General features: G+C 43.1%; 1 protein-coding gene across 1 annotated transcript in view; it reads left to right on the forward strand.

Moving 5' to 3' along the window:
• Positions 1 to 22465, forward strand: part of csnk1da (casein kinase 1, delta a) — a 43715-nt gene extending 21250 nt beyond the window's left edge. The window contains exons 3-9 of the mRNA XM_079521558.1: positions 6804 to 6952; positions 8856 to 9084; positions 9712 to 9882; positions 10714 to 10862; positions 11406 to 11583; positions 12512 to 12624; positions 18600 to 22465. Coding sequence (XP_079377684.1) covers positions 6804 to 6952; positions 8856 to 9084; positions 9712 to 9882; positions 10714 to 10862; positions 11406 to 11583; positions 12512 to 12624; positions 18600 to 18650 — 1040 coding nt within the window. The 3' untranslated portion in view covers positions 18651 to 22465. The remainder of the gene's footprint in view (positions 1 to 6803; positions 6953 to 8855; positions 9085 to 9711; positions 9883 to 10713; positions 10863 to 11405; positions 11584 to 12511; positions 12625 to 18599) is intronic.
• The last annotated feature ends 579 nt before the right edge of the window (positions 22466 to 23044 follow it).

Here is a 23044-nt window from a genome sequence, read left to right on the forward strand (position 1 = left end):
GGTGGCGCGCATTTTGCGTACATTGCGTACATTGGAAATGGACAAATCACACGTCGATGTAAAAAAAAAAATACATACAGGTTGGCAGGTCTGTAATATTCTCTGTGCAAAAAATATAATAGTAATCAAATAGGATCTGCCTTTTTTTTCTTTTTCAGACTGAAAATTAAGAATGTGATTTCTGAGGTCAGGTGACACAGCCCCCTTATATGCGATATTAAAAAAAAAAATAGAAAGAAAGGAGAAGGAAAAAAAATGCATTGTACAACATGTCTGGTAATAAATGACCCGAGTTCTGCTTTGTCTTAAGCCATTGTTTGAGATGGGTATGGAAAGAGTGTGATATGTAGGTCACTCTCTCCCCTTTATTGCATGGCGGTATTAGCCGTTCCGACATTTATACTTCCCTTTTACTGACGGGGCAGCACATTTTGTGTCGTTTTCAAATCGATGGAGCGGTCAAGGTCACAGTCAGTCAGTGCAAGGTCAACATTTAAGCACTTATATGTGGGTCATATTTCAACCCCTACAGAGAAACGTGCATCTATGGGAGTGCTTTTTCTAGTTATTATTAGTTGCCTGTGTTAGTCGCGTGGTACTATAAGTGCACTGCACAGCCACTGGCTGATAAAAATACATACCGGTCCAGTATACAGTATGTATCAAAAGTGGAACACTCAATATCGTGCACTGATGGAACCTTCATGCAGGACAACATTTTTTGGAAAGATTTAAAGGGACACTTCACCCTTTTTTGCAAAAAAATATATGTTAATGACGTTTAGAAGATTGTCATTATGTTAATGACGTCAAGGTTGAGGTAGGGGTGTGGGCTATAGGATGCCTTTAGAGGCCATGTTTAATCATTTTGGTTGGAGTCATTATGCCTGATGCACAGAAAATGGCAGATTTCCAAGCTTGCAGCGTGAATTGCCTTCCCTTGACGCCTTGAGAGCTTGTAGATTGGCTATTTTAGGAATAACTACACCTACGTATAACTCGGGTGTTAAAATTGGCACGTTAAAAATGCCATTTATAAAATTAGCCGCCGTGTGTGTGTGTGTGTGTGTGTGTGTGTGTGTGTGTGTGTGTGTGTGTGTGTGTGTGTGTGTGTGTGTGTGTGTGTGTGTGTGTGTGTGTGTGTGTGTGTGTGTGTGTGTGTGTGTGTGTGTGTGTGTGTGTGTGTGTGTGTGTGTGTGTGTGTGTGTGTGTGTGTGTGTGTGTGTGTGTGTGTGTGTGTGTGTGTGTGTGTGTGTGTGTGTGGCTCCCCTATTACTCAGCTAATTAAAGAATCTCCTATGCTGTGTGAGTGGATCAATAAAGCGCACACACGCATAAAATAAAGTGTGTCAAGGGGGCGGGGTCACCACAAGGCACTCGGTAATTCATTCCACCTTTTTAACTGTAGGTCACATGGTTTGAACCAGAGCCATACATACAGTACTATAGACAGAGTTACGACATTGAACCAGAGCCATACATACAGTACTATAGACAGAGTTACGACATTGAGGGGCCAGAAAACGGCGGCCTTATATAATATTATGTTTCAATTGAAACGGGCCTCGAGCCTCCAGGGGGCCTACCGATTTAAAAAAAACAAACAAAAAGGTAATTATTATTTGTAGTAGCAGTAGTGCATCGCAGCCTTCCAATCAGCCTCGTCAATTATTCAGCCTCATCCTGTACGTCCACTTACCACTAGTTGGCAGCAGCTAATAATCACGTCGTTGTTTGTAATTGTTATTGTTCCCACTTCCCAGTGTGTGCACTCACTGAACTAGCAGCGCTGAGAGTTGGCGATTGCATCATTGTATAGCCTATGCTGCCTCCCAGTTATTCAATTATGAGTCCCACTTCAACGACGTTAGGAGTCATATTTTGCCATTCTTACAAATTGCAGCATTTAACTCCGCGGTGGCGCGACCGTTTAGACAGACTAGCATGTTTATCTGTCAGATCAGATTTCATGGGCTTTCATTGACCAGCAGCTTTACAACTAAGCCGCTGGTAAAAAACACAATTCATTAATCGTATGTCAATTAATCTTCAACTAAAATATCACGATTGTGATATCTCTCTTTTTTCAGTGTTTATTCATAGATTAGACGTGTGTAGTGTGTGCGTGCGTGTGTGTGTGTGTGTGTGTGTGTGTGTGTGTGTGTGTGTGTGTGTGTGCGTGTACGCGGTGTAGCTTGCAGTCGCAGGGCCTGCGGCTGTGTTCTACCGTGTTAGCAGCAGTGAAAAATGTTTGTCCACTACCTTTTTTCACTGACAAACTACATGGAAACTAAATGAAAACAAGCTCACAACGCGTCGCGCTGCGACGCGTTGTGAGCTTGTAGATCGGCTATTTTCAGCAAGTGTAAAATCAGTCATTACGACGGCATCAAGGCCCGCCAAAATGCATTTTAGTCGACTAAATCAACTGTAGATTTAGTCGACTCAAATCTTATGATATTTAGTCGACTAAAACTAGACTAACACTAAATCATTCCAGGTGACTAAAATGTGACAAACTATATGAAAACTATTCAAAAGACTGACTAAAACTAAAATCAAATTTTGCTGCCAAAAACAACAGTTACAACAAAGGTTAGCAGAGCTTTGGGGCGGCACAATGCATCGCACAATTGTCGGAATCACAGCAATGAGTGACAACTGGTGGTGTCATCTTTGTCATTCTAAATCGTAGTATATTGCGCTTTCGTAGATGGATAAATGTTTCCGGTAGCTTTCTAAACTAAGGTGTGTGTGTATATATAAAGACTACTCTATTAGGATAGATGTCTTTTAATGGCATAATATGAAGAACTCAATGTCATTAATCGTTTTGAAAATATTTGTATTTTTGCTTATTTTTTACTGTTATCGTGCAAATGTGCAGCTATGGAAGTTGAGCGAAAATGAGGCGATATGGAGACATTTACTGTTAATTTGTGGTCCATAAAAACTGTGAGAACACATGTTGCAAAATTCTGTCCATTCCCTGTGGTGAGGTCTTCAACGTTTTCCCACCCATCGGCTCCCACGTTCGCTTGGAATTCCTCTCGATGCACGGCTACACCCTGGCATCTACGTTTTGAGCAATATTGGAAAAATAATTGTATGATTTCCTCAAATGTTCTTTTCATTTAGAATTTTCGAACCGTTTCGAAAATGGCAGATTAATTTGGCTGGTCTTCTATTAGCTGAAGTATAAAATAGGTCTTTCCCTGGTTAGCATCTGTGTCACCTTATTTATAGCATTTACCCACTTTAAGCATTATTTTTAATCTTTACCTGTGCCGAGCTTTGAGCTTGTAGATCTGCTATTTTTGAAAAATCGTTAAAACGTGTGCACATCTTTGAATATATATTCTTTCAGAGCAAACGTTTTTAACTCTTACTTTTATTCTGGGGGGGTCCCTGGAACAACATATTTTCAGATAAGGATCGGCGGCCAATCTTGGGGTCCTTGACATGAAATAGTTTGAGTACCACTGATATTATAGAAACATGGGTTTTTCAGAAAACTGTCATGATGTAGAATGTACATTTAGTAGAATCTGGTCTCAGGTCTCGATGGGTTAAATACATTAATATGAGGTCAATGATGGAACACTCTGGGCATGCACAACAGAGAATGATTATGCAAAAAAATTAATACATTTTTGCCGCCTTTAAATAGCATGGAACAGCTGCCGCCTTGTTGCCGCTTGTGATCACATTTGGTTGCGCAGCCGTATTTGGCCCCGCAGTCTCCAAGCGGACCCACAGACTCTAAAAATAAATATCATTTCTCTTCTCGATACACTGACTGAGCGGACAATTTGTCTGTTTCAGAGTATATTTGTGCAAGTGCCAGCAGCGCCAGCAGTGTGTGTGTGTATGCATGTGCATGTGTGGGCATAACTAACTGAGCACAAGTGTGTGTGTGTGTGTGTGTATGGTAACGGGGCAGGATTAGCCAGAGCGTGCAGACTGAACCAGGCTAGGGGGAGATATATTTGGCTGTGCGTTTTTCCTTTGGTTCACACAGCAGTGCACACACACACAGACAGACAGACAGACAGCACAATGATGTGTGTAGTAGTACATACAGCGCCTGTAGAGAACAGGAAATGCCAGATGGCCTCCTCCGTTTGTGTAAATCAGCAGCACAGCTACCACAGGTGCTGCTACTACTGAAACAACTGTCTTGTTGTGGCTGCCGGCCTTTTTTATATTATTTGCCTGTGTGTGTGTGTGTGTGTGTGTGTGTGTGTGTGTGTGTGTGTGTGTATGTATGTATGTATGTATGTGTGTGTGTGTGTGTGCGGTGTCCGTCCACCATCTGTAATGATCAAACGTTTCCATTCACGTTTGTCTCGTGATGATGGTGCTCGGGTGGTGCAGTGGTTGAAGTGCCTGCCCACCACCACCGTGCGGCGCGCGGAGCTTGTGGGTTTGATAATTCCATTAACTCATTTCGACCTGAGGACGATTCTACAAATCATGACAGTTTTCAGAAAAACCCCATGTTTCTATGTCAGTGGTGCTCAACCTTTTTCATGTCAAGGACATTAGCGTCACATTTTCACGATTTTTCAAAAATAGCAGACCTACAAGCTCAAGTGTTTAGTCTAGTTTCAGTCGACTAAATTTTAGTAGACTAAATGTACAGTTGATTTAGTCGACTAAAATTTATTTTGGCGGGCCTTGATGCCGTCGTAATGACTGATTTTACACAATCTACAAGTTCACAACGCGTCGCGCTGCGAGCTTATAGATCTGCTATTTTCAGCATGCTGCAACCAAGTGTAAAATGACTAATACTGGATCTCTTGTCCACTAGTCCCTTTACTAACATTTTAGTCTAGTTTTTATTTGTTGATGAAATTGTCTATATTTAGTCTCAGTTTTAGTCATCGTCAGCTTAGTGTTCATGTAGTTTCCGTGTAGTTTTCGTCAGTGAAAAAAGGTAGCCGACGAACATTTTTCGCCTTAGTTTTAGTCGACGAAAACAACAGTGGTAGGACGGAGGCTCTACGTCCTCCCGGTGGGGGCTCCTCGCTGGCAGGCGAGTCAGTAGGATAGAACAGCAGTACAGTCAGTGTGTGGAAACACAAAGTACAGGCAATAACATTCAACAGACATTCATAGATTTAGACCCGTGGATGATTCTACAAATGCCTTCTAAATCCTGACAGTTTTCTGAAAACCCCTATGTTTCTATGTCTGGTGGTTCTCAATCCACCCCCCCCAGAAGCAAGGCTTTGAGTTAAAAACGTTCGCTTAGTTTGAAAGAATATATAAGATTTGTGCCACATTTTCACGATTTTTCAAAAATCTAAAAAGATCTACAAGCTCGTAGTGCGGCACTCGGTGCCGCGCTATGAGCTTGTAGATCTGCTATTTTTCCAATAGAAAAATAAAGTATAACATAATGCTTAAAACACCAAAAGGGGTTCCCGTCTAGAATGGGTTTAATGTATTTAACCACATTTAACACAGCTGACACCACTATTTTGGGTTGATTTTCTAATATGAAGTCTTTTCCAAATTGTTCAACACAGCCAATCTATACGCTCACAAACGCATGCAGAGGCGATGCATTGTGAGTTACTGAGTTTGTAGATTGGCTATATATTCAATAGTCGGCATATGTCAAAGTATATCGGACTCGAGTGATTAACCTATTTTGGGCGGGAACCCCTTTTGTTGTGTTAGCATTATGTTATGCTTTAGCTATTGAAAAATAGCAGATCTACAAGCTCATAGCGCGCCACCGAGTGGCGCGCTACGAGCTTGTAGGTCTGCTAATTTTGAAAAATCGAAGAACGACTGACATAGAAACATAGCTTTTTCAGGATGTAGAAGACATTTTTAGAATCTGATCTCAGGTCTTTCAGCCGTATCTTTGATCCTATCAGTAGGAATATTGCTCAGTACGTGGAGATGAAATATGTCCCATCAAAGCAAGGCAGGAAGCGGAAAGCACCCCATATGGTCTGTCCCATCCACATGTTCCTGCGTCGGTCGACAACACGCCTCGTGTGTCGACTAAACTGTTTGACACACACACATTGTGTTGACTAAACATGCACAGAGTTGACAGTAAATCAGCCCTTCAGTGCATTCGTATGGACAACTCTCATCCCCTCGGCTCTGAATATAGGCTGCTCCCTTCTGGCCTCCGCCTAAAGGTCCCTGCAGGGGCAACTATAGTAACGGATATAAATTGTCCTTCGTGCCTGTATCTATCAGTCTTAAATGCTCATATGAGGAGGAGGTAACTTTCATGTCGCTTCTTGTATTTTTGAGTGGTGCAAACCACTCCAAGGAACAGCAATGTCCGTCCGTCCTCGCCTTGTGTCCTCACCTATGTGACTATGAGTAGCAGTAGGGGCAAAAGTGGCGAAAGAAAAAGTTTTCTAAATCATTTCTGAAAGATTTGAGGCATATTTAATAACGATTTTTCAAAAATAGCAGACCTACAAGCTCATAGCGCGGCACTCGGTGCCGCGCTATGAGCTTGTAGATCTGCTATTTTTCAATAGCTAAATTATAACAATGTATGTAACCACCAAAAGGGGTTCCCGCTCAAAATGCGTTAATATACAACTGTTAACATACAACTGCAAGTGATGATGAATTCCAATGCTACACTGATGACTTGAACTGACTTCCTGTTTTGTTTTTATGTGTACCACCACGTGCCTTTACTGTATTTTTATGTGATTTACGTTTTCTGCCTGTTATGATGCTTTTGCTGTACAACAAATCTCCCCCTCGGGGACAAAAACTAATAAATTAACCTGAACCTACCTTCCTTCTTCCAGTGGGCATCCCGACCATCAAGTGGTGCGGAGCTGAGGGCGACTACAACGTGATGGTGATGGAGCTGCTGGGGCCCAGCCTGGAGGACCTGTTCAACTTCTGCTCCCGCAAGTTCAGCCTCAAGACGGTGCTGCTGTTGGCCGACCAGATGGTACGACCCTGTTTTAGGCCTTCTCCGTCAACACTTAGACTCTGTTGTAAATAGAGATGTAAAAAAAAAAAAAGCCCCTAAACACGACTCCTCGCAACATGCAACCTACTTGCAACCGGTGTTGTTTTTCTGTAGCAGATTTTGATTTTGGTTTTAGTCACAGTCTCTTGAATAGTTTTCATTTAGTTTCAGTCACATTTTAGTCACCTGGAATGTGTTGGTGTTAGTCTAGTTTTAGTCGACTAAATCTACAGTTGATTTAGTCGACCAAAATGTATTTTGGTGGGCCTCGATGCCGTCGTAATGACTGTTTTTTTTCACTTGCTGAAAATAGCCGATCTACAAGCCCACAACGCGTCGCGCTGCGACACGTGAGCTTGTAGATCTGCTATTTTCAGCATGCAACCAAGTGTAAAATGACTTGTACTGGATCTCTTGTTTTAGTTTTAGTTTTATTTGTCGACGAAATCGTCAGTATATTTAGTCTTAGTTTTAGTCATCATAGCTTAGTTTTCATGTAGTTTCCATTTTGTTTTCGTTCATCAGAGTCACTGGGCTCACTGCTAAAATCTAAAACCATATATTAGACACACAAAGACCCCAGGAAAGTGTTCTAAAGCTTCTAAACGTCATTAACATATATTTCTTTGCAAAAAGGGTGAAGTGTCCCTTTAACACCCTTCTTTTCCAAAATGGCGTGTGTGCATGGAGCCCATTCAATGTTATTGTTGTGCCAAGTCACAACCCAAGTTGTCTCAACACTCTTTACATAACGGAACACAGAGCCAACATTGTCCCGTCACCCCCAGCGAGCATTCTTGCCCACGGTGGCAGCGAAAAGTGTTCTAGGGTGGGTGGCTTCCTAACTCGAGGGCTTTGTGCTGGTCTAAACTATCGCCTCTTTCATCACACAGTGGACTATAACATGTTTTTTTTTTTTTTTTTTCCCATCCCACCAGCACCCGTTTTCGATGTTTTTTTTCTTCAGAATTCACGTGTTCAAGTTCTGTCGTCGAGTCATTCTTTAGATGCTTTTTTGTTGTTGCCCTGTGGAGGTCATATTCTTAGAGTTATGAAACATTGAATAGATTTCTATAGCAATACATTTATAATGGAATTATCGCTAAGAAAATAATCGATAGTTGCAGCCCTTAAAGTAACTGCTGAACAAACGCTAATGGCAGTGGTTGTCAACCAGTGGTCTGGGGACCACAAGTGGCCCTTGAGGCGGTTCCAGGTGGTCCCCAGCTAAATGATGGAGAGTTGGTAACATAATGGACCCTTAGATCTTAAACTCTTGACTCTTGAGACTGTAAAATGAGGGTCCATTTGGTTTCATTATACGCTTTCAAGTTAAATTATCGTTAAATACCTGCATTAGGCTATTGATTTACAACAAGTCTACACAATTAGAGCATGTAAAATAATTGTCATCTTGATCAACGTTTACCTTATCTCTCCTATGGTGCCAACATCAATCCAGCATGGAATTGTGGACAAAATACTAAATCCAAACGACAACAACATATTCTTTAGTTTTGGGTCTGAGGGGCTGAATCTCTTAACCCATTTTGGGGCGGGAACCCCCTTTGGTGTTCTAAACATTATGTTATAATTTAGCTATTGATAAATAGCAGATCTACAAGCTCATAGCGCGCCACCGAGTGGCGCGCTACGATCTTGTAGGTCTGCTATTTTTGAAAAATCGTGAAAATATTTATCTCAGAAAACTGGAGGATTTAGAATATCTTTTTTTTAATTTTGAGGTCAGGCCTAAATGGGTTAATGGTGGTCCGTGGCTCAAATGCTGAATATATACACAGTATATAATGCCTCTTTGATATGAAAAAGGTTGAAAAACCACTGGCTAATAACAATGCTGTTCTCTTCTGTTCCCGTCCAGATCAGCCGCATCGAGTACATCCACTCCAAGAACTTCATCCACAGAGACGTGAAGCCGGACAACTTCCTGATGGGTCTGGGCAAGAAGGGCAACCTCGTCTACATCATCGACTTTGGCCTGGCCAAGAAGTACCGGGACGCCCGCACGCACCAGCACATCCCCTACCGCGAGAACAAGAACCTCACAGGGACGGCCCGCTACGCCTCCATCAACACACACCTGGGCATAGGTAACGCACGCGCACACACACGCACGCTCACACACGCGCCATGACACAAGCTGTTTTCTTACCGTATATGAAGACACGTATCCATTCGTCATAAAAAATTTAAAAAAAGAGCGTTCCATACCAAATTGGAATACGCTCGCGCCAGTAGATTTCACAAACCTAAAATCGTAGCTTTTCATATTCATTTGGCCACGTTGTCCTTATAGGCTGGCTGGAAGTGGACGCGCACCCGCTTGCAGCCAGTCTGTTTACGTTATGTAGCCAGCTAGCTAGTTAGCTAGCTAGCCCACTAACGTGTGCAATGTGGAGGAGATCAAACTATTCTGCCGCCATGCCCTGGCTTCTTATCAAGTGGTGATAAAACACACAGCACTGGGGGCTGTGTTTTGTAACATGTTCTGGTGTAAAAGATATACCGGCATTTTCTCTTCAGACTCGGAGCTAACCTCAATCTCAACTAGTGAAACGAAACTAATTGATTTGCTTTGTGTGGGGGAACAAAAACAACCACCGGAACACGTTTTTTAATGGATACCAGGCTTTCCTGGTGACGCCCGGTTAGGAGTTGACCCTCTCATCATTCCCCCACAACTTAAATCTCGAGTGTTCATGTCTTGCTGTCCACAGAGCAGTCCAGGCGAGATGACCTGGAGTCCCTGGGCTACGTGCTCATGTACTTCAACCTGGGCTCTCTGCCCTGGCAGGGCCTCAAGGCCGCCACCAAGAGGCAGAAGTACGAACGCATCAGCGAGAAGAAGATGTCCACGCCCATCGAAGTGCTCTGCAAGGGATACCCATGTATGTGTTAACGCTCACAATGCGAAACCCCGCACGCACACACACACACACACGCACACACGCACACACACACTTTAACCATTTATTTATGTCCACACAAAGGATATGCATACAAGGACACAAATATTATAGGTGAATTAAAGTTACATCTGCGAACGCTGTGGGGGCGTGTCCTCTCCTCCGCGTCATCAGTGCCCATACCCGAGGCGGGGTTGGCGAAAGGGCCTTTCTGTGTGGAGTTTGCATGTTCTCCCCGTGTCCCCTAGGGTAGGTACCCTCACAAAAAAACATGCAGTAATCCTGGTCTCTAAACAAACTGCCTCCCCCTGGCCAGCCGGGGTGCCTGATGGAGGGGAAAGGAACTGGTTGGAATAACGTGTTCCTTCCACGCGCTACGTCCAACCAGGGAAACTCCCCCCCTGTCAGGTGTAAAGGAGCGACTTGGACACTCAGGCATGAAGGAAGCATGAGTTCAAGTCTGTTGCTCTCCCCATGTCCCCCATATGGGACTAGGTTGGCGGAGGGTGTGTAGAGCCCAGGATCACATTAGATAATTGACACAGGGGTGAAAAATGGGTTACAAAATCGTGGGATAAAAAAAATTATATATATAAAAAAAAAAGTTACATCTGCAAAGTCATGGCATGTGTTTTCATGATACAACAGGCACATCACTCTGTACTCTATGGGTATAAGTAACAGTGTCTCCGCCATATATGACGGCTGCCAATTATAGCAGAGACACCACAATACACACACAAGCACACGCACACACAAACACACACATGACTCAGCAACCTCTCTCTCTCTGTCTCTCTCTTGCCACCACAGCGGAGTTTGCCACGTACCTGAACTTCTGCCGCTCGCTGCGGTTCGACGACAAGCCAGACTACTCGTACCTGCGACAGCTGTTCAGGAATCTGTTCCACAGACAAGGCTTCTCGTACGACTACGTCTTCGACTGGAACATGCTCAAGTTTGTGAGTCGACGGTCCCAACAAAAGGACTTTTATTTTTATTGTTTTTGTACTCGTGGTTTTCACTGTTGGTGTGTGTGTGTGTGTGTGTGTGTGTGCATAAATCAGTCGTGAGGGGCCAAAATTCTGTTCAGTGTCTGCAATAATTGGCAGTCGCCATATATGGAGAAGGCCATGCTTTCTGTATACCCGTGATCTGTATCCTGAAGCACTTGTTGTAGAGTTTTCCAAGTTTGCGCATCCACTATTGTTTGTGTTCAAGAATTTCTTGTTAACCCATTCTGGACGGGAACCCCTTTTGGTGTTTTAACTAAGCATTATGTTATACTTTAGCTATTTAAAAAATAGCAGATCTACAAGCTCATCGTGTGCCACCGAGTGGCGCACTACGAGCTTGTAGGTCTGCTATTTTTGAAAAAATCGTAAAAATGCGGCACAGATCTTTGAATATATATTCTTTCAGAGCGAATGTTTTTTTTAATTTCGACGTCGGGCCTGAATGTGAATGCAAATAAAGATGTTAAATGTGTGTGTTTGTGTGCGCAGGGTGCCCAGGGTGCCACCCGGGCGGTGGAGGACGCCGAGAGGAGGGAGAGAGAGGAGCGTCTGAGACATGGCGGTAGGAACCCGGCGGGGGCCCTCCCGAGGCCCTCCGCCTCGGGGCGGCCCAGAGCGGCGGGGGACGCAGCCGCCCCGTCGCCGCTCAACCCCTCCTCACACACAGGTACGGAGCGCACGCATACAGTACACGCACGCACGCACGCACGCAAACGTATCACGAAACGGACATTAATAACATCATTCATGCCAACTTTCGTGTTTACCAGCGGAGTCATGATTTCAGGGTAGCATGCTGTTATTTAATGTACCCTGTCTTGATGGTAAAACAGTTAAAAATCCGCTCTTATGCCGTCCGTCAGACATCATTTGTAGATGCTGTAAAAAAATCACACCCGTGTGAACTGAGTGGTGTAAGGTATTATATAGCCTGATCAGCTCTGACGTAATGAAATCAGCTCTGACATAATGAAATCACACCCGGGTGAACAGGGTGAACATAGCAACCATGCTCATTTTTTCTGCACAACAAAGCCAGTTGTAGGAGTGGTTTACACCACTCAAAAAATGTTAACTGTGAAGTGGCCGGTAATGTCCACCCATGAACATAAATGTATATTTTTTTAACCCATTTAGGCCCGACGTCGAAATTTAAAAAAATGTCTTCTAAATCATGACAATTTTCTGAAAAACCATGTTTCTATGTCAGTGGTTCTCAATATTTCATGTCAAGGACCCCAAAAATTATCTGTAATTGGCCGCCGACCCCCATCTGAAAATATGTTGTTCCAGGGACCCCCCTCCTCCAGAAGCAAAGATTTGAGTTAAAAACATTCGCTCTGAAAGAATATATATTCAAAGATTTGCGCCACATTTCCGCGATTATTTTTCAAAAAATAGCAGAACTACAAGCTCTTAGCGCGGCACTCGGTGCCGCGCTAAGAGCTTGTAGATCTGCTATTTTCCAATAGCTAAAGCAGAACAGAATGCTTAAAACACAAAAAGGGGGTTCCCTCCCGAAATGGGTTAAGGTATTTCTCTTCTCTTTTCCTTAATGTGCACGACCTGTGTGTCTTTTGTTTCCCCCCATGCAGGCCTGGAGAGGGAGCAGAGGAAGGTGGCCATGCGTCTGCATCGCGGCGCTCCCGTCAACATCTCCTCGTCCGACCTGACGGGGCGTCAGGACTCGCGCATCTCCGCGTCTCAGGTAATTAACACACCTGTGTCACCCAGGTGACGCCTATTATAGGCCTTTCTTTGACTTTGAAGAAAAGAGGCCGCACAGCTCGTACTCACGATGCTAGAAACGTTGATAAACCAACGTTTCGGCAAGCAGGTTGCCTTCTTCAGGGCATGTCACAATTATCACATACTCGTCTAAGCGCAATTTATTTGAGATCATTTATTTCTGTCGTCAATCGTTTCCATGTGTCCATACATTTGTTTTAACCCATTTAGACCTGAGACCAGATTCTACAAATGTCTTCTAAATCATGACGGTTTACCGAAAAACCTCTGTTTTCTATGTCAGTGGTTCTCAGACTATTTCATGTCAAGGAGCCCCAGAATTGTATGTAATTGGCCGCGGACCCCAGTTTCAAAATATGTTCTTCCAGGGACCTCCCCCAGAAGCAAAGATTTGAGTTAAAAATGTTGAAAGGATATATATTCAAAGATTTGCGCCACATTTTCATGGTTTTTCAAAAATAGCTAAAGTATGTATGAATTTGGTTAAACCATTTTTCAAAAATAGCGGAAATAGCAGATCTACAAGCTTACAACACATCACTTCATGGCGTGTTGTAAGCTTGTAGATCTATAGTATTTCAGCTATTTTGAGCCAAATACATATCAATTTGGGGGTAGTACCTACCTGACACCAAAAGCCTAATACTTAGTATAGTTTATTTAATTTATAATTTCTATCTCGTTAAAATCGACAAAGGTTGTAAACAATGGTTCCTGTGTGCTCGGTCAGTCTCACTTCTCCCCATTGTTCCACTAAACAGGAAGTGAGATTATTCTCATCATGTTTTTGTCTTGGATACTTCCTGATGTGCTGTGGCATTGCGCAGTGGTTCTCAAACTTTTCCATGTCAACAATCCAAAGAATTCATATGTATTTGACCGTGGATGCCCCTCTGAAAATATCTTGTGCTAGGGAGTCCCCTCCGTACGACCATCTTCATGTATTATTATAATAATATTGACGCTATATTAACCCATTTAGACCTGAGGACGATTCTACAAAATGTCTTCTAAATCCTAACGGTTTTATGAAGAACGCATGTTTCTATGTCAGTCGTTCTCAAACATTTTCATGTCAAGGACCCCCCAAGATTATACTTAATTAAAATATGTTGTTCCAGGGACGCCCCCCAGAAGCAAAGATTTGCGTTAAAACGTTTGCTCTGAAATAATATATTCAAAGCTTTGCACTTCATTTTCACGATTTTTCAGCAGCAGACCTACAAGCTCGTGCGCTATGAGCTTGTAGATCTGCTATTTTTCAATAGCTAAAGCATAACATAATGCTTAAAGATTGAGTGCTGTGTTTTTTTCCACCCTAAAACATGATCATCAGTTCTTATTGTTATATAAGGAGGCATCATTTTTCAAAAAAGTGTACAGTATTTGTTAAAATCATGCTTTTATGTGGACACGCCCACCAGTTCATTAAGTATGCCTGGTTTGCCTGGTGGTGATGGGTGGTGATCCACCTGAACTGAAGCCGCACCCACAGCTGTAGTTGTATGATAAAGGGGGAGGGGTTAGGGGAGGGGCTGATAGTGTGGTGTCACTATATTACTGTTTATTTCATTGGCCCGTTAAGGCTGTCAAGGGTTCAGCCTCCAGGTAGAAACCCTAAATACAAAGTTAATACACCATTGCACATACAAACTACTCCAGGGTGTCTAATGAAGTACTGTCACCTCATAGACACATGAAAAACTGTGGCACTCCATCTTTAAAACACCAAAAAGGGTTCACTAATCTTGCTGGGGATCCCCTGGAACCCCCTCCCCCCAAGGACCCCGGGGGTCCCCCGAACCCCACTTTGAGAACCACCTCTGGCCATGAGCTCTCTATCCAGCCTGTGTCATGTAATGTTCTGGAAGCTGCACTGACTCAGAGCTATGAGAACTGCCCATATATGATTTCTCATTCACGTTAACGTCTATTCTTAGAGCCGGGTCTATTCCAGGCACGGTGAAGCCTGGCTTGTGGAGAGGAGGGTAGAAAACCGCTAGTATGCCCCAGTAGCAGGAGGTGAATCTGGCTGTTTACTAAAATAGCATACAGTGGCGTTGCTGTCAGGCAGAAACCTCTTAAATGCATATTCTTTTTTTCCACCCTACTTGATCATACTACAGCACACTCTGGATATGCGTTTTGAGATTGTACGTCTGTAGTCTGGCAGCCGGGGGGCATGGAATGGGAGATTTGGTATATCGTTTTGTTTTTTTATTGGCCTAAAATATTGTCTATATATACATACATTCACGAATCCACCTGCTGACCGGAATTGAGCAATTCTTTCATTCTTCTTCAAGTAGCATGTGAAGTGTCAAAACTAGGGGTTTGTCATTGCAAGCATTAGTTTTGCACAAAGACTAATGCTTGGAATGGATTCAGAATCATGGAAACCCCCTAGTTTGACAATTCAAACAATTCATGACAATATTTTAGAATTGTATACCAAATTTAATTTCTAAATTAAAAAAAAAAAAGCCTGTTGGCTGCCGGACTATTGCTACTTTTGCTGTTTTTGAATTTGAATCCTGAAAAGTGAGACGATATTTTAGAAGGTAGTTTTCGTTTATTTTCTTATTTTTTGTGTTAGTAAATATCTTAGTGGCTGAAGTGGTTATAAGTAAGGTGACTTCCAGACTGGTTAGAGACTCTGCTTCATCTTCCGTGTCTGACAGAATTTTGACACGACATGATCTTCTTTGTCATTGTGTTTAAAATTGGAAGATATGGCCATTGTGCTGCAAGAGCCAAGGGAAGGTAGCTTACATTTTTCAATATGGAAACAGTGCCACCATGTGGACTAAGTTGTACCTGCTCTTCCCCCCCCCCCCCATCTCAGACAAAGCCAGATCAAATTGCACAGTGGTTTTCAACCCTTTTCATATCAAGGCCCATTATTTATTGGGTATTTGAGCCACGGACGACCATTCGATGAGATTTACAGTAGCCTCTCGGAACCAAAACGTAAAATATTTTGTTATGCAAAATGTGGCACAAATCTTTGCTTCTGGGGGGGTCCCTGGAACTACATATTTTCAGATGGGGGTCGGCGGCCACATACATATCATTCTGGGGGTCCTTGAATCCATGAAAAGGTTGAGCACCACTGACACAGAAACATAGGATTTAGAAGACATTTTCTTTAGAATCCCCCTCGAGTCTAAATGGGTTAAAAAGTAGAAATGATGAGATACGAGGGTTTCTGCCTGACTGGGACGACTATTCAAAAGCAGATATACAGTATACAGATACAGTATGCCGGAAGTGACCAATGTACACCTAAACAATGATCTGAACAGAAGGAAGGAACAAGAATGAAACCTTTAAAAAAGAAGTGGTAGAAATATAAATACACACGTGTAGTGTACATAATCTATATGGCGGGGTCCCCAAGGGTCCCCGTACTGCAGGGTTCCCCAATAGGCGGCAAATGGCCCCCTTGTGGCCCCTGGAAGATTTCTTTTTTTAAAGGTTTTTTTTTCTTTTTTTTTAGGGGGTCCCAGATATAAATGGCATTAAATGGGGGTCAGTAGCCTATGCATGTCAAACTGGGCATCCTTTTCAAATGGGGTCTTGTCCTGAAAATGAATTTTCAGGGCAAGACCTCGACCTTGTGTGTTCGGCCCCCAGCCTGGTACCCTAGTCAAAATATGGCCCTTGAGGAAAATTAATTGGGGAACCCTGCTGTACTGCAATCAGTGTTGTTTTAGTCATAGTCTCTTGAATGGTTTTAATTCAGCTTTACTCACATTTTAGTCACCCGGAATATTTTCGTGTTAGTCTAGTTTTAGTCGACTAAATATCATGCGATTTTAGTCGACTAAATCTACAGTTGATTTAGTCGACTAAAATGTATTTTGGCGGGCCTTGATGCCGTCGAAAGGCATCATTTTACACTTGCTGAAAATCGCAGATCTACAAGCTCACATGACTTTGTATTGGATCTCTTGTCCACTAGTCCCTTCCTAACATTTTAGTCTAGTTTTTATTTGTTGACGAAATTGTCAGTATATTTAGTCTTGGTTTTAGTCATCGTAGCTTAGATTTCATTTAGTTTTCGTCACTGACTGCAATCCCCTTCTTTTTCCCACTACACCACATGCCTTCGCCGATGACACAGAATTGTGCTCAACCCAGTTAAACATGGAACGCATCTGTGTCACCTTGTTTTTTGACCACTTTAACCATTATTTTAAAACTTTAGGCATTGAGAAATAGCAGATATACAAAGAACAAAATATTTTCCGAATGCATATCATTCTGGGGGAACCTTGACATGAAATAGTTTGAGCACCACTGATATAGAAACATACTGTAGCTTTTTCAGAAAACTGTCAGGATTTAGAAGACATTTTGTAGAATCTGAGAGGGGGTAATATTAACCTTGTTGCGGTGCCGTTTGCCTCCATCCTCATACGACTCGCTGTCGTCCTGCTAGCCGAGGCTCGGACTCCCGCCGCACACAAACAAACGATCGCTCTTTTGTCTGCTGGCGACGCCCCGGCCCGATGAGGGCTCGGCTCATGAATAACGTTTGAATAATTAAGGTCTGTTTTGCATACCCAGCCATGCCACTGCAGGCCAGGGGTACAATGAGCTTAGTCCCCCCCCCCCCCCCCTGTGGTGACTGTTATTATGACGGGGGCGGGTCTCCATCTGTCCGTGCGTTGTAGCTGGCTAACCCGTAAACGAATTCCAGGACGGAGTTGATTCAGTAGATTGTTGAGCGTCGAGTGTCGTTTGAACCTAAACCACATTCCTCTTGCATTTGGCACAGCGTCCTTAACCCCCGTATGGCCACCCTAATTAACAGTTTATTGTGCCTTCTACCTGCACTATTCATATTTTTAATGCCACTAGAAAAATCCGTGATATACACACTACATCTCATTTTCACAGGGCAAGACTATAGTATTAGACACCGAGTCCTGATGGTGGCGGTAACTTTGAACCATTATGCCGATTTTGACCGAATAGAGCGAATTTGGCGATGTCATTTCCGGTCAAACGGATCACAACATCCGCTAGCTTTCTGCACTGTGTTACACAGTGATCTGTCCGGGATGCTAAGCTTTCACCGTTTATTTGAATACGCGCGTGCGAGAGCGTGCACGCGAGGATTTCGGCCGGTTTTAGGTAGATTACATCGGCCAAACTAGCCAAAAGTTGCTACATTTTGCTACATTAAGGATTATAGGGAATAAAACAATTACGTCATTAGGGTAATGAGGGATTTTTTGATTCATTACGTCAATTGCGTCAAGGGCCAACCACTCTCACCCTGTGGCGTCACTAGTTTGCAGTGTTGTTTTCGTCGACTAAGACGAAAAATGTTCGTCGACTACCTTTTTTCACTGACGAAAACTAAATGGAAACTAAATGAAAACTAAGCTATGATGACTAAAACTAAGCTAAATGTATTGACAATATTGTCAACAAATCAAAACTAGACTAAAATGTTAGGAAGGGACTAGTGGACAAGAGATCCAGTATAAGTCATCTTACACTTGGTTGCATGCTCAAAATAGCAGATCTACAAGCTCACAACGTGTCACGCTGCGACGCGTTGTGAGCTTGTAGATCGGCTATTTTCAAAAAGTGTAAAATCAGCCCCCGCCAAAATACATTCGATTTTACATTTCGACTAAAGCTAGACTAAAACATTCCATGTGACTAAAATGTAACTAAAACTAAATTAAAGCTATTCAAGAGACTATGACCAAAACAAAAAAATCTAAATTTGCTGCCAAAAAACAACACTGCTATAGTTTGAGCTCTTCACTATTCGTTGGCCGTTCTATTTATATCAGCGACAACTCCTAGAGATGACAGAAACATGTGTCGAGTGTGTTTATGTAGTATGGCTTCTCCCCTTTTTTTTGAATCATTGAATGTAATTTGTGCTATCCGTCTGTCTCTGTCCTTCAGGGTTTGTCTCGCGTCACGCCCAGCGGCCTCCAGTCTGCAGCTCCGCGATGAGCCTCCTGTCCATCATCAACCGAGGGGCTCCACACACCGCAGCCTGCACCACATAGCACACACACACACACACACACACACACACACACACACACACACACAGAGAGGACTCGGGTCTGAAACCACCAACTGCACAAGCATCCACACTGGTGCCGGCTAATCATTTTAATTGGAAAAGCGTTGACGCAAACCTGCTGTCGTCGGCTGAGCCAAGGCTCGACGTCGTCGTAACGGTGGGCACGCCAACAACAAAGGCGCGCGCACACACACACACTCACACTCACACTCCTGCACAAGAGTTTTTGTCCACGGCCTCGTTCCCTTCGATAGAGGAAGAGCGGGTCTCGTGATGACGGGGAAGGAAGGGGGTGGAAGGGGGGTTGACTCACTCAACCACCACCACCAGCACACACTGCCCCCCCATCCCCTATTCCTGCACACCCACCCCCCCCCACCCGCCCGACCATAAACCAGAAAGAATAAACGTTGAACGGCACCAGCCAGCAAAGAGCCATTCATTCCTGTTCTCCTTCTCTCTCTCTCTCATGTCTTACCTTCTTTTGGTGGTGGCGGCGGGGTTGTTTCGTTCTTGTTTTTATTTTTGTGATTTCGACAACTTAACCCCCTGTCTGTACCTACCCGCATTCTCTTGACTTACTTGATGTCTGTGTTGGACTTATTATTATTTTTTTTTAATGGAGAATGTCACTTCTATTGTCTTGAAAGCTAGTACGATGTGAGCATGATTTTACTTTTGTCATAATTGTTTTTAAAGAGAGCTATGGGGGGCGATGCGCAGAGCCAAGACGGTGCAACTGGAGAAGACCTACTCACTCCATGAATTCCCCAGTTGTCTGTTTTATTTTGTTTTTTATAAAATGGGGTTTGTTTGGAAAGGTGCGGTTTATGCTTTGTGTTTACAAGGAGGGACGGTTCCTGGTGTTTTTAAGTGGGATGTCGTGCGTTTCTACAACATTTTGTCAGGTAGGGCTTTTGCCTCCTGTTTCTGGCGAGCGAGGACGGCTGGACTGTGCTTTCCCCACTGCATTACTTAACTATGTTTCCCATGTTTTATGTGAATTTGTAAAGTATTGAGGAACGGGATGAAAACGGCTAAATGTTTTGCGTTTCGTTTTAATTTTAATTTAGCTTTCCTTTTTTATAATTAACACGTTTGATGCTTTAGACGAGTATACTCGTCCTATCAAATAAATACGCGAGGTGCTCTTGACGAGTACGCTCGTTTTAATGCGCTTTATATCGATATAAGAATGCCTAGCTTTTTTTTTTTTCCATTTATGGAATCGCTCCGGTTGCTATGCACGGTTGCTAGGGCCTCGCCAGTATTGTTGTTGCGCACGCAACCACATACGCTTCTGTATTAGCCACGGTCTCCACGCTGTTTTCTCTGAAAATACAGCGCTGTCCGTGATGTTGATCAGATCGCCGATGTTCGGAGGTAATTTCTGATTTTTGCGGTGATCGCAATTGCAAATTTTTTTTCTGGAGCAAGGATTAGCTCGCTAGCATTGGCGCTATTGCTATTGGCATTCAAGATGGCGACAAACCCCAAGTGCCACCACTTTTGTCCACCAGGTGGCACTCAAAGTTAAAAGGCTATTTTGCAGATTATTATTATTTTATTTTAAAAAAAACTCTGAATCTTAACATCGTGTTTTAAGGCGATTTTAAGGATCTGGCATGACACTTCCCAATGTGCTGTGTGTTACTTGAGATCTAATTTCAGTGGCTCTGGCGATCTCTTGATAGCCTACATATTCGATGCCTCGGTAGTGTGTGTCGTCGACGTATTGGTGGAACACACCTTGGTGGCATCTTGTTTTAAATGTCTGTCTTGCGCGCAAAACTCCTTAAGTCATTTTAGTGTTTGACATCCGAATGGAAACACAGTAGCAGTAGTCGTGTCGTCTCTCTCTTCAGGTCATGTGCCGATGGGGAGGGGGGGCGATCTGTGAATTCAAAGCCTGGAACGTAGACTTTGTACGAATTATAGGACTTGGGGGTTTCTTTGCCTGTTTTTTAGTATTCTTTTTGTGTGCGTGTGTGTGTGTGTGTGTGTGTTGTGTGTAAAATGGCATTGTAGGTCTGCCTTAGTGTATAGAAGAAGAAAAACAAACAAAGATGGAGCTCGTGAAGCAGAGGACCTTTTTAATTTTTGTATTATCAGTTGTTGAGAAACTCTCCCCCTCTCTCCCTCCCTGCCTCCCTAAACTACACTTCAACTCATCGGACGCTCTCTGCACGCCTGTTCAGAAAGTCATTCTTCGCATCCGGCTTAACATCGGTAGCCAACGAACGGTGAATGAGAAGGTAGCGAGCGGATCAACTGTCTCCGGGATTAACTTCGACAGCAACCTCCCTTTCAAAAGGTTTGAACCTGCGGCCGGCCTCCCTCCCCGGATACAGGACTCTCCCCACCCGCCCCACCCACCCCGTACCATCCTAACCACTAAGGCCATCATGAAGCCTGTTTTCAGTCTTGGATGCATTTTGGATTGTCTTTTTGTCCACGTTTTTTTTTTTTTATATATGCAAGGACGCATAACCTAGGTGTTTAACTTTAAAACATTGAAAAGGAGTCGTTGATGGGAACAGGTTGGGGTTGGATAGCTCTCACTAAACCCTACGGACTTTAATAACTGGTGCTACGGGCAATGCACAGGACACGGCACAGCCCCCCCTCCCCCCCGTCCTCCTTTTTATATCACCACCACCACCACCACCAGACACTTGTCCGGACGCCAGTCCGTCTTGTCCTTGGAACTGGGACACCACTGTACCTGTCTGTCACCAAAAAGAAGGAGGGGAAAAAAAAGACTTACAGAGGCTTCGCGCTTCCTCCCGAGTGGAGATTTCAGGACATAATATTTGCTAGGCGTGTCACTCAGTGTGGTAGAATGTTTTTTTTTTTTTTTTTTACTGTACATGTACTGTATAGGCCCGGTTCTGTAGAGTAGTGGTTCCCAAACATTTTTAGCCCAAGAGCCAAAAAGAAATTTGACGTTTTTTCTTTTTTTTGTGTGGCCCGGCATCCAAACTAGTGAAAATGACAGATCTCACAAATGTAGATTGGCTTCTAATTTGTCTTCTAATTTATGGAATTTCTTAGGTTTTTCTTTGATTGGATTTCTTCATGGAATCACTGGGGATAAAAGTGTTTTGAAATGATACCAATTAAAAACAAAACTTATAAAAATAAAAAAATGTCTCCGTGACCCACAAACGGGTCCCGACCCAGTGTTTGGGAACCAGTGCTGTAAAGAGGGAAGGGGGGGGGGGGGTGATCAAAGGGTTTTAGTGGTGATTTTTCTTTTGTTTTTTTTGTACTTTTTACTCTTCTTGTGTAAATACGAGGTGCCTCCTTTTGGCCAAAATGTTGCATTTTATCTTCTTGGATGTGTGTAATACCATCCATTCATAATGATCGCGTCATCCTCTGGACGTGTGTGTGGGATGATTTCATCATGTATGGAGAGGTCGACGTGAATGCTTAAATACTTCATTGTGGTTCTTCCCTTTTTTCCTTTTTTTTTCTTTTTGTTGTAAAAAAACAAACAAAGAAAAGAAAAGCTTAACTTATTTCTCTCATTTAGTTTCTTTTATTTTCTTTTCTGGAATTTTATCCGTGCAGTGGAGACGGTCACGACTCCCACAATGCATCTCTTCTTCACCGTGGACTCTTCTTGGATTAAATGTCGTCTATCCCTCCCTTCACTCCACATTTTACCGTAAGACTTCATTTGTAATGCCACTGTATTTGTGTATTTTGTGTAAATAAATTATAAATAAACACAGCTGGGTCTTTTCATATTCATTTGATATGTTAATACTATTAATATATTAACCCACTCACTGTCTGTTGAAGTTTTGTGTGCTGTCCGTTACGTAATCGCCAAGGCCTCCCAAACCTTTCAGTCTGTGACCGAATATATACTTATGCCCCAGAAGTGCCTGTGAATAAACATGGAATTATTGAATATAACATCATAAAAATCACACCTGTGTGAAGTGAGGGACGCTCATAAAGGAGAATTCCATACTAGAAGGCTTTCTTACCAAAGAGGTCCAGGTGTTATTTTGTGCAAAAGCACATTATTGGCCATAAGCCCTCAATGAATTGCATTGAATTGAATGGGGCTAAGGGGTGTTGTGCTAATTCGCTTATTTCCATCGCTCAAAAAAGTATCCCAAGCGGCACTTGGCTACTTATTTCGATGGAAATAAGCAAATTGGCACCAAAACCCAACCCCCATTGAGGTCTTATATTAGGGGAAATAGCCAATAATGCACTTATGCACAAAATAACACCTGGACCTCTTTGGTGGGCACGTAACGACTACAAATAAAGGTAAGAAAGCCTTCTATTATGGAAT

Source organism: Electrona antarctica (assembly GCF_951216825.1).
Source record: "Electrona antarctica genome assembly, chromosome: 14".
Lineage (NCBI taxonomy): Eukaryota > Metazoa > Chordata > Actinopteri > Myctophiformes > Myctophidae > Electrona > Electrona antarctica.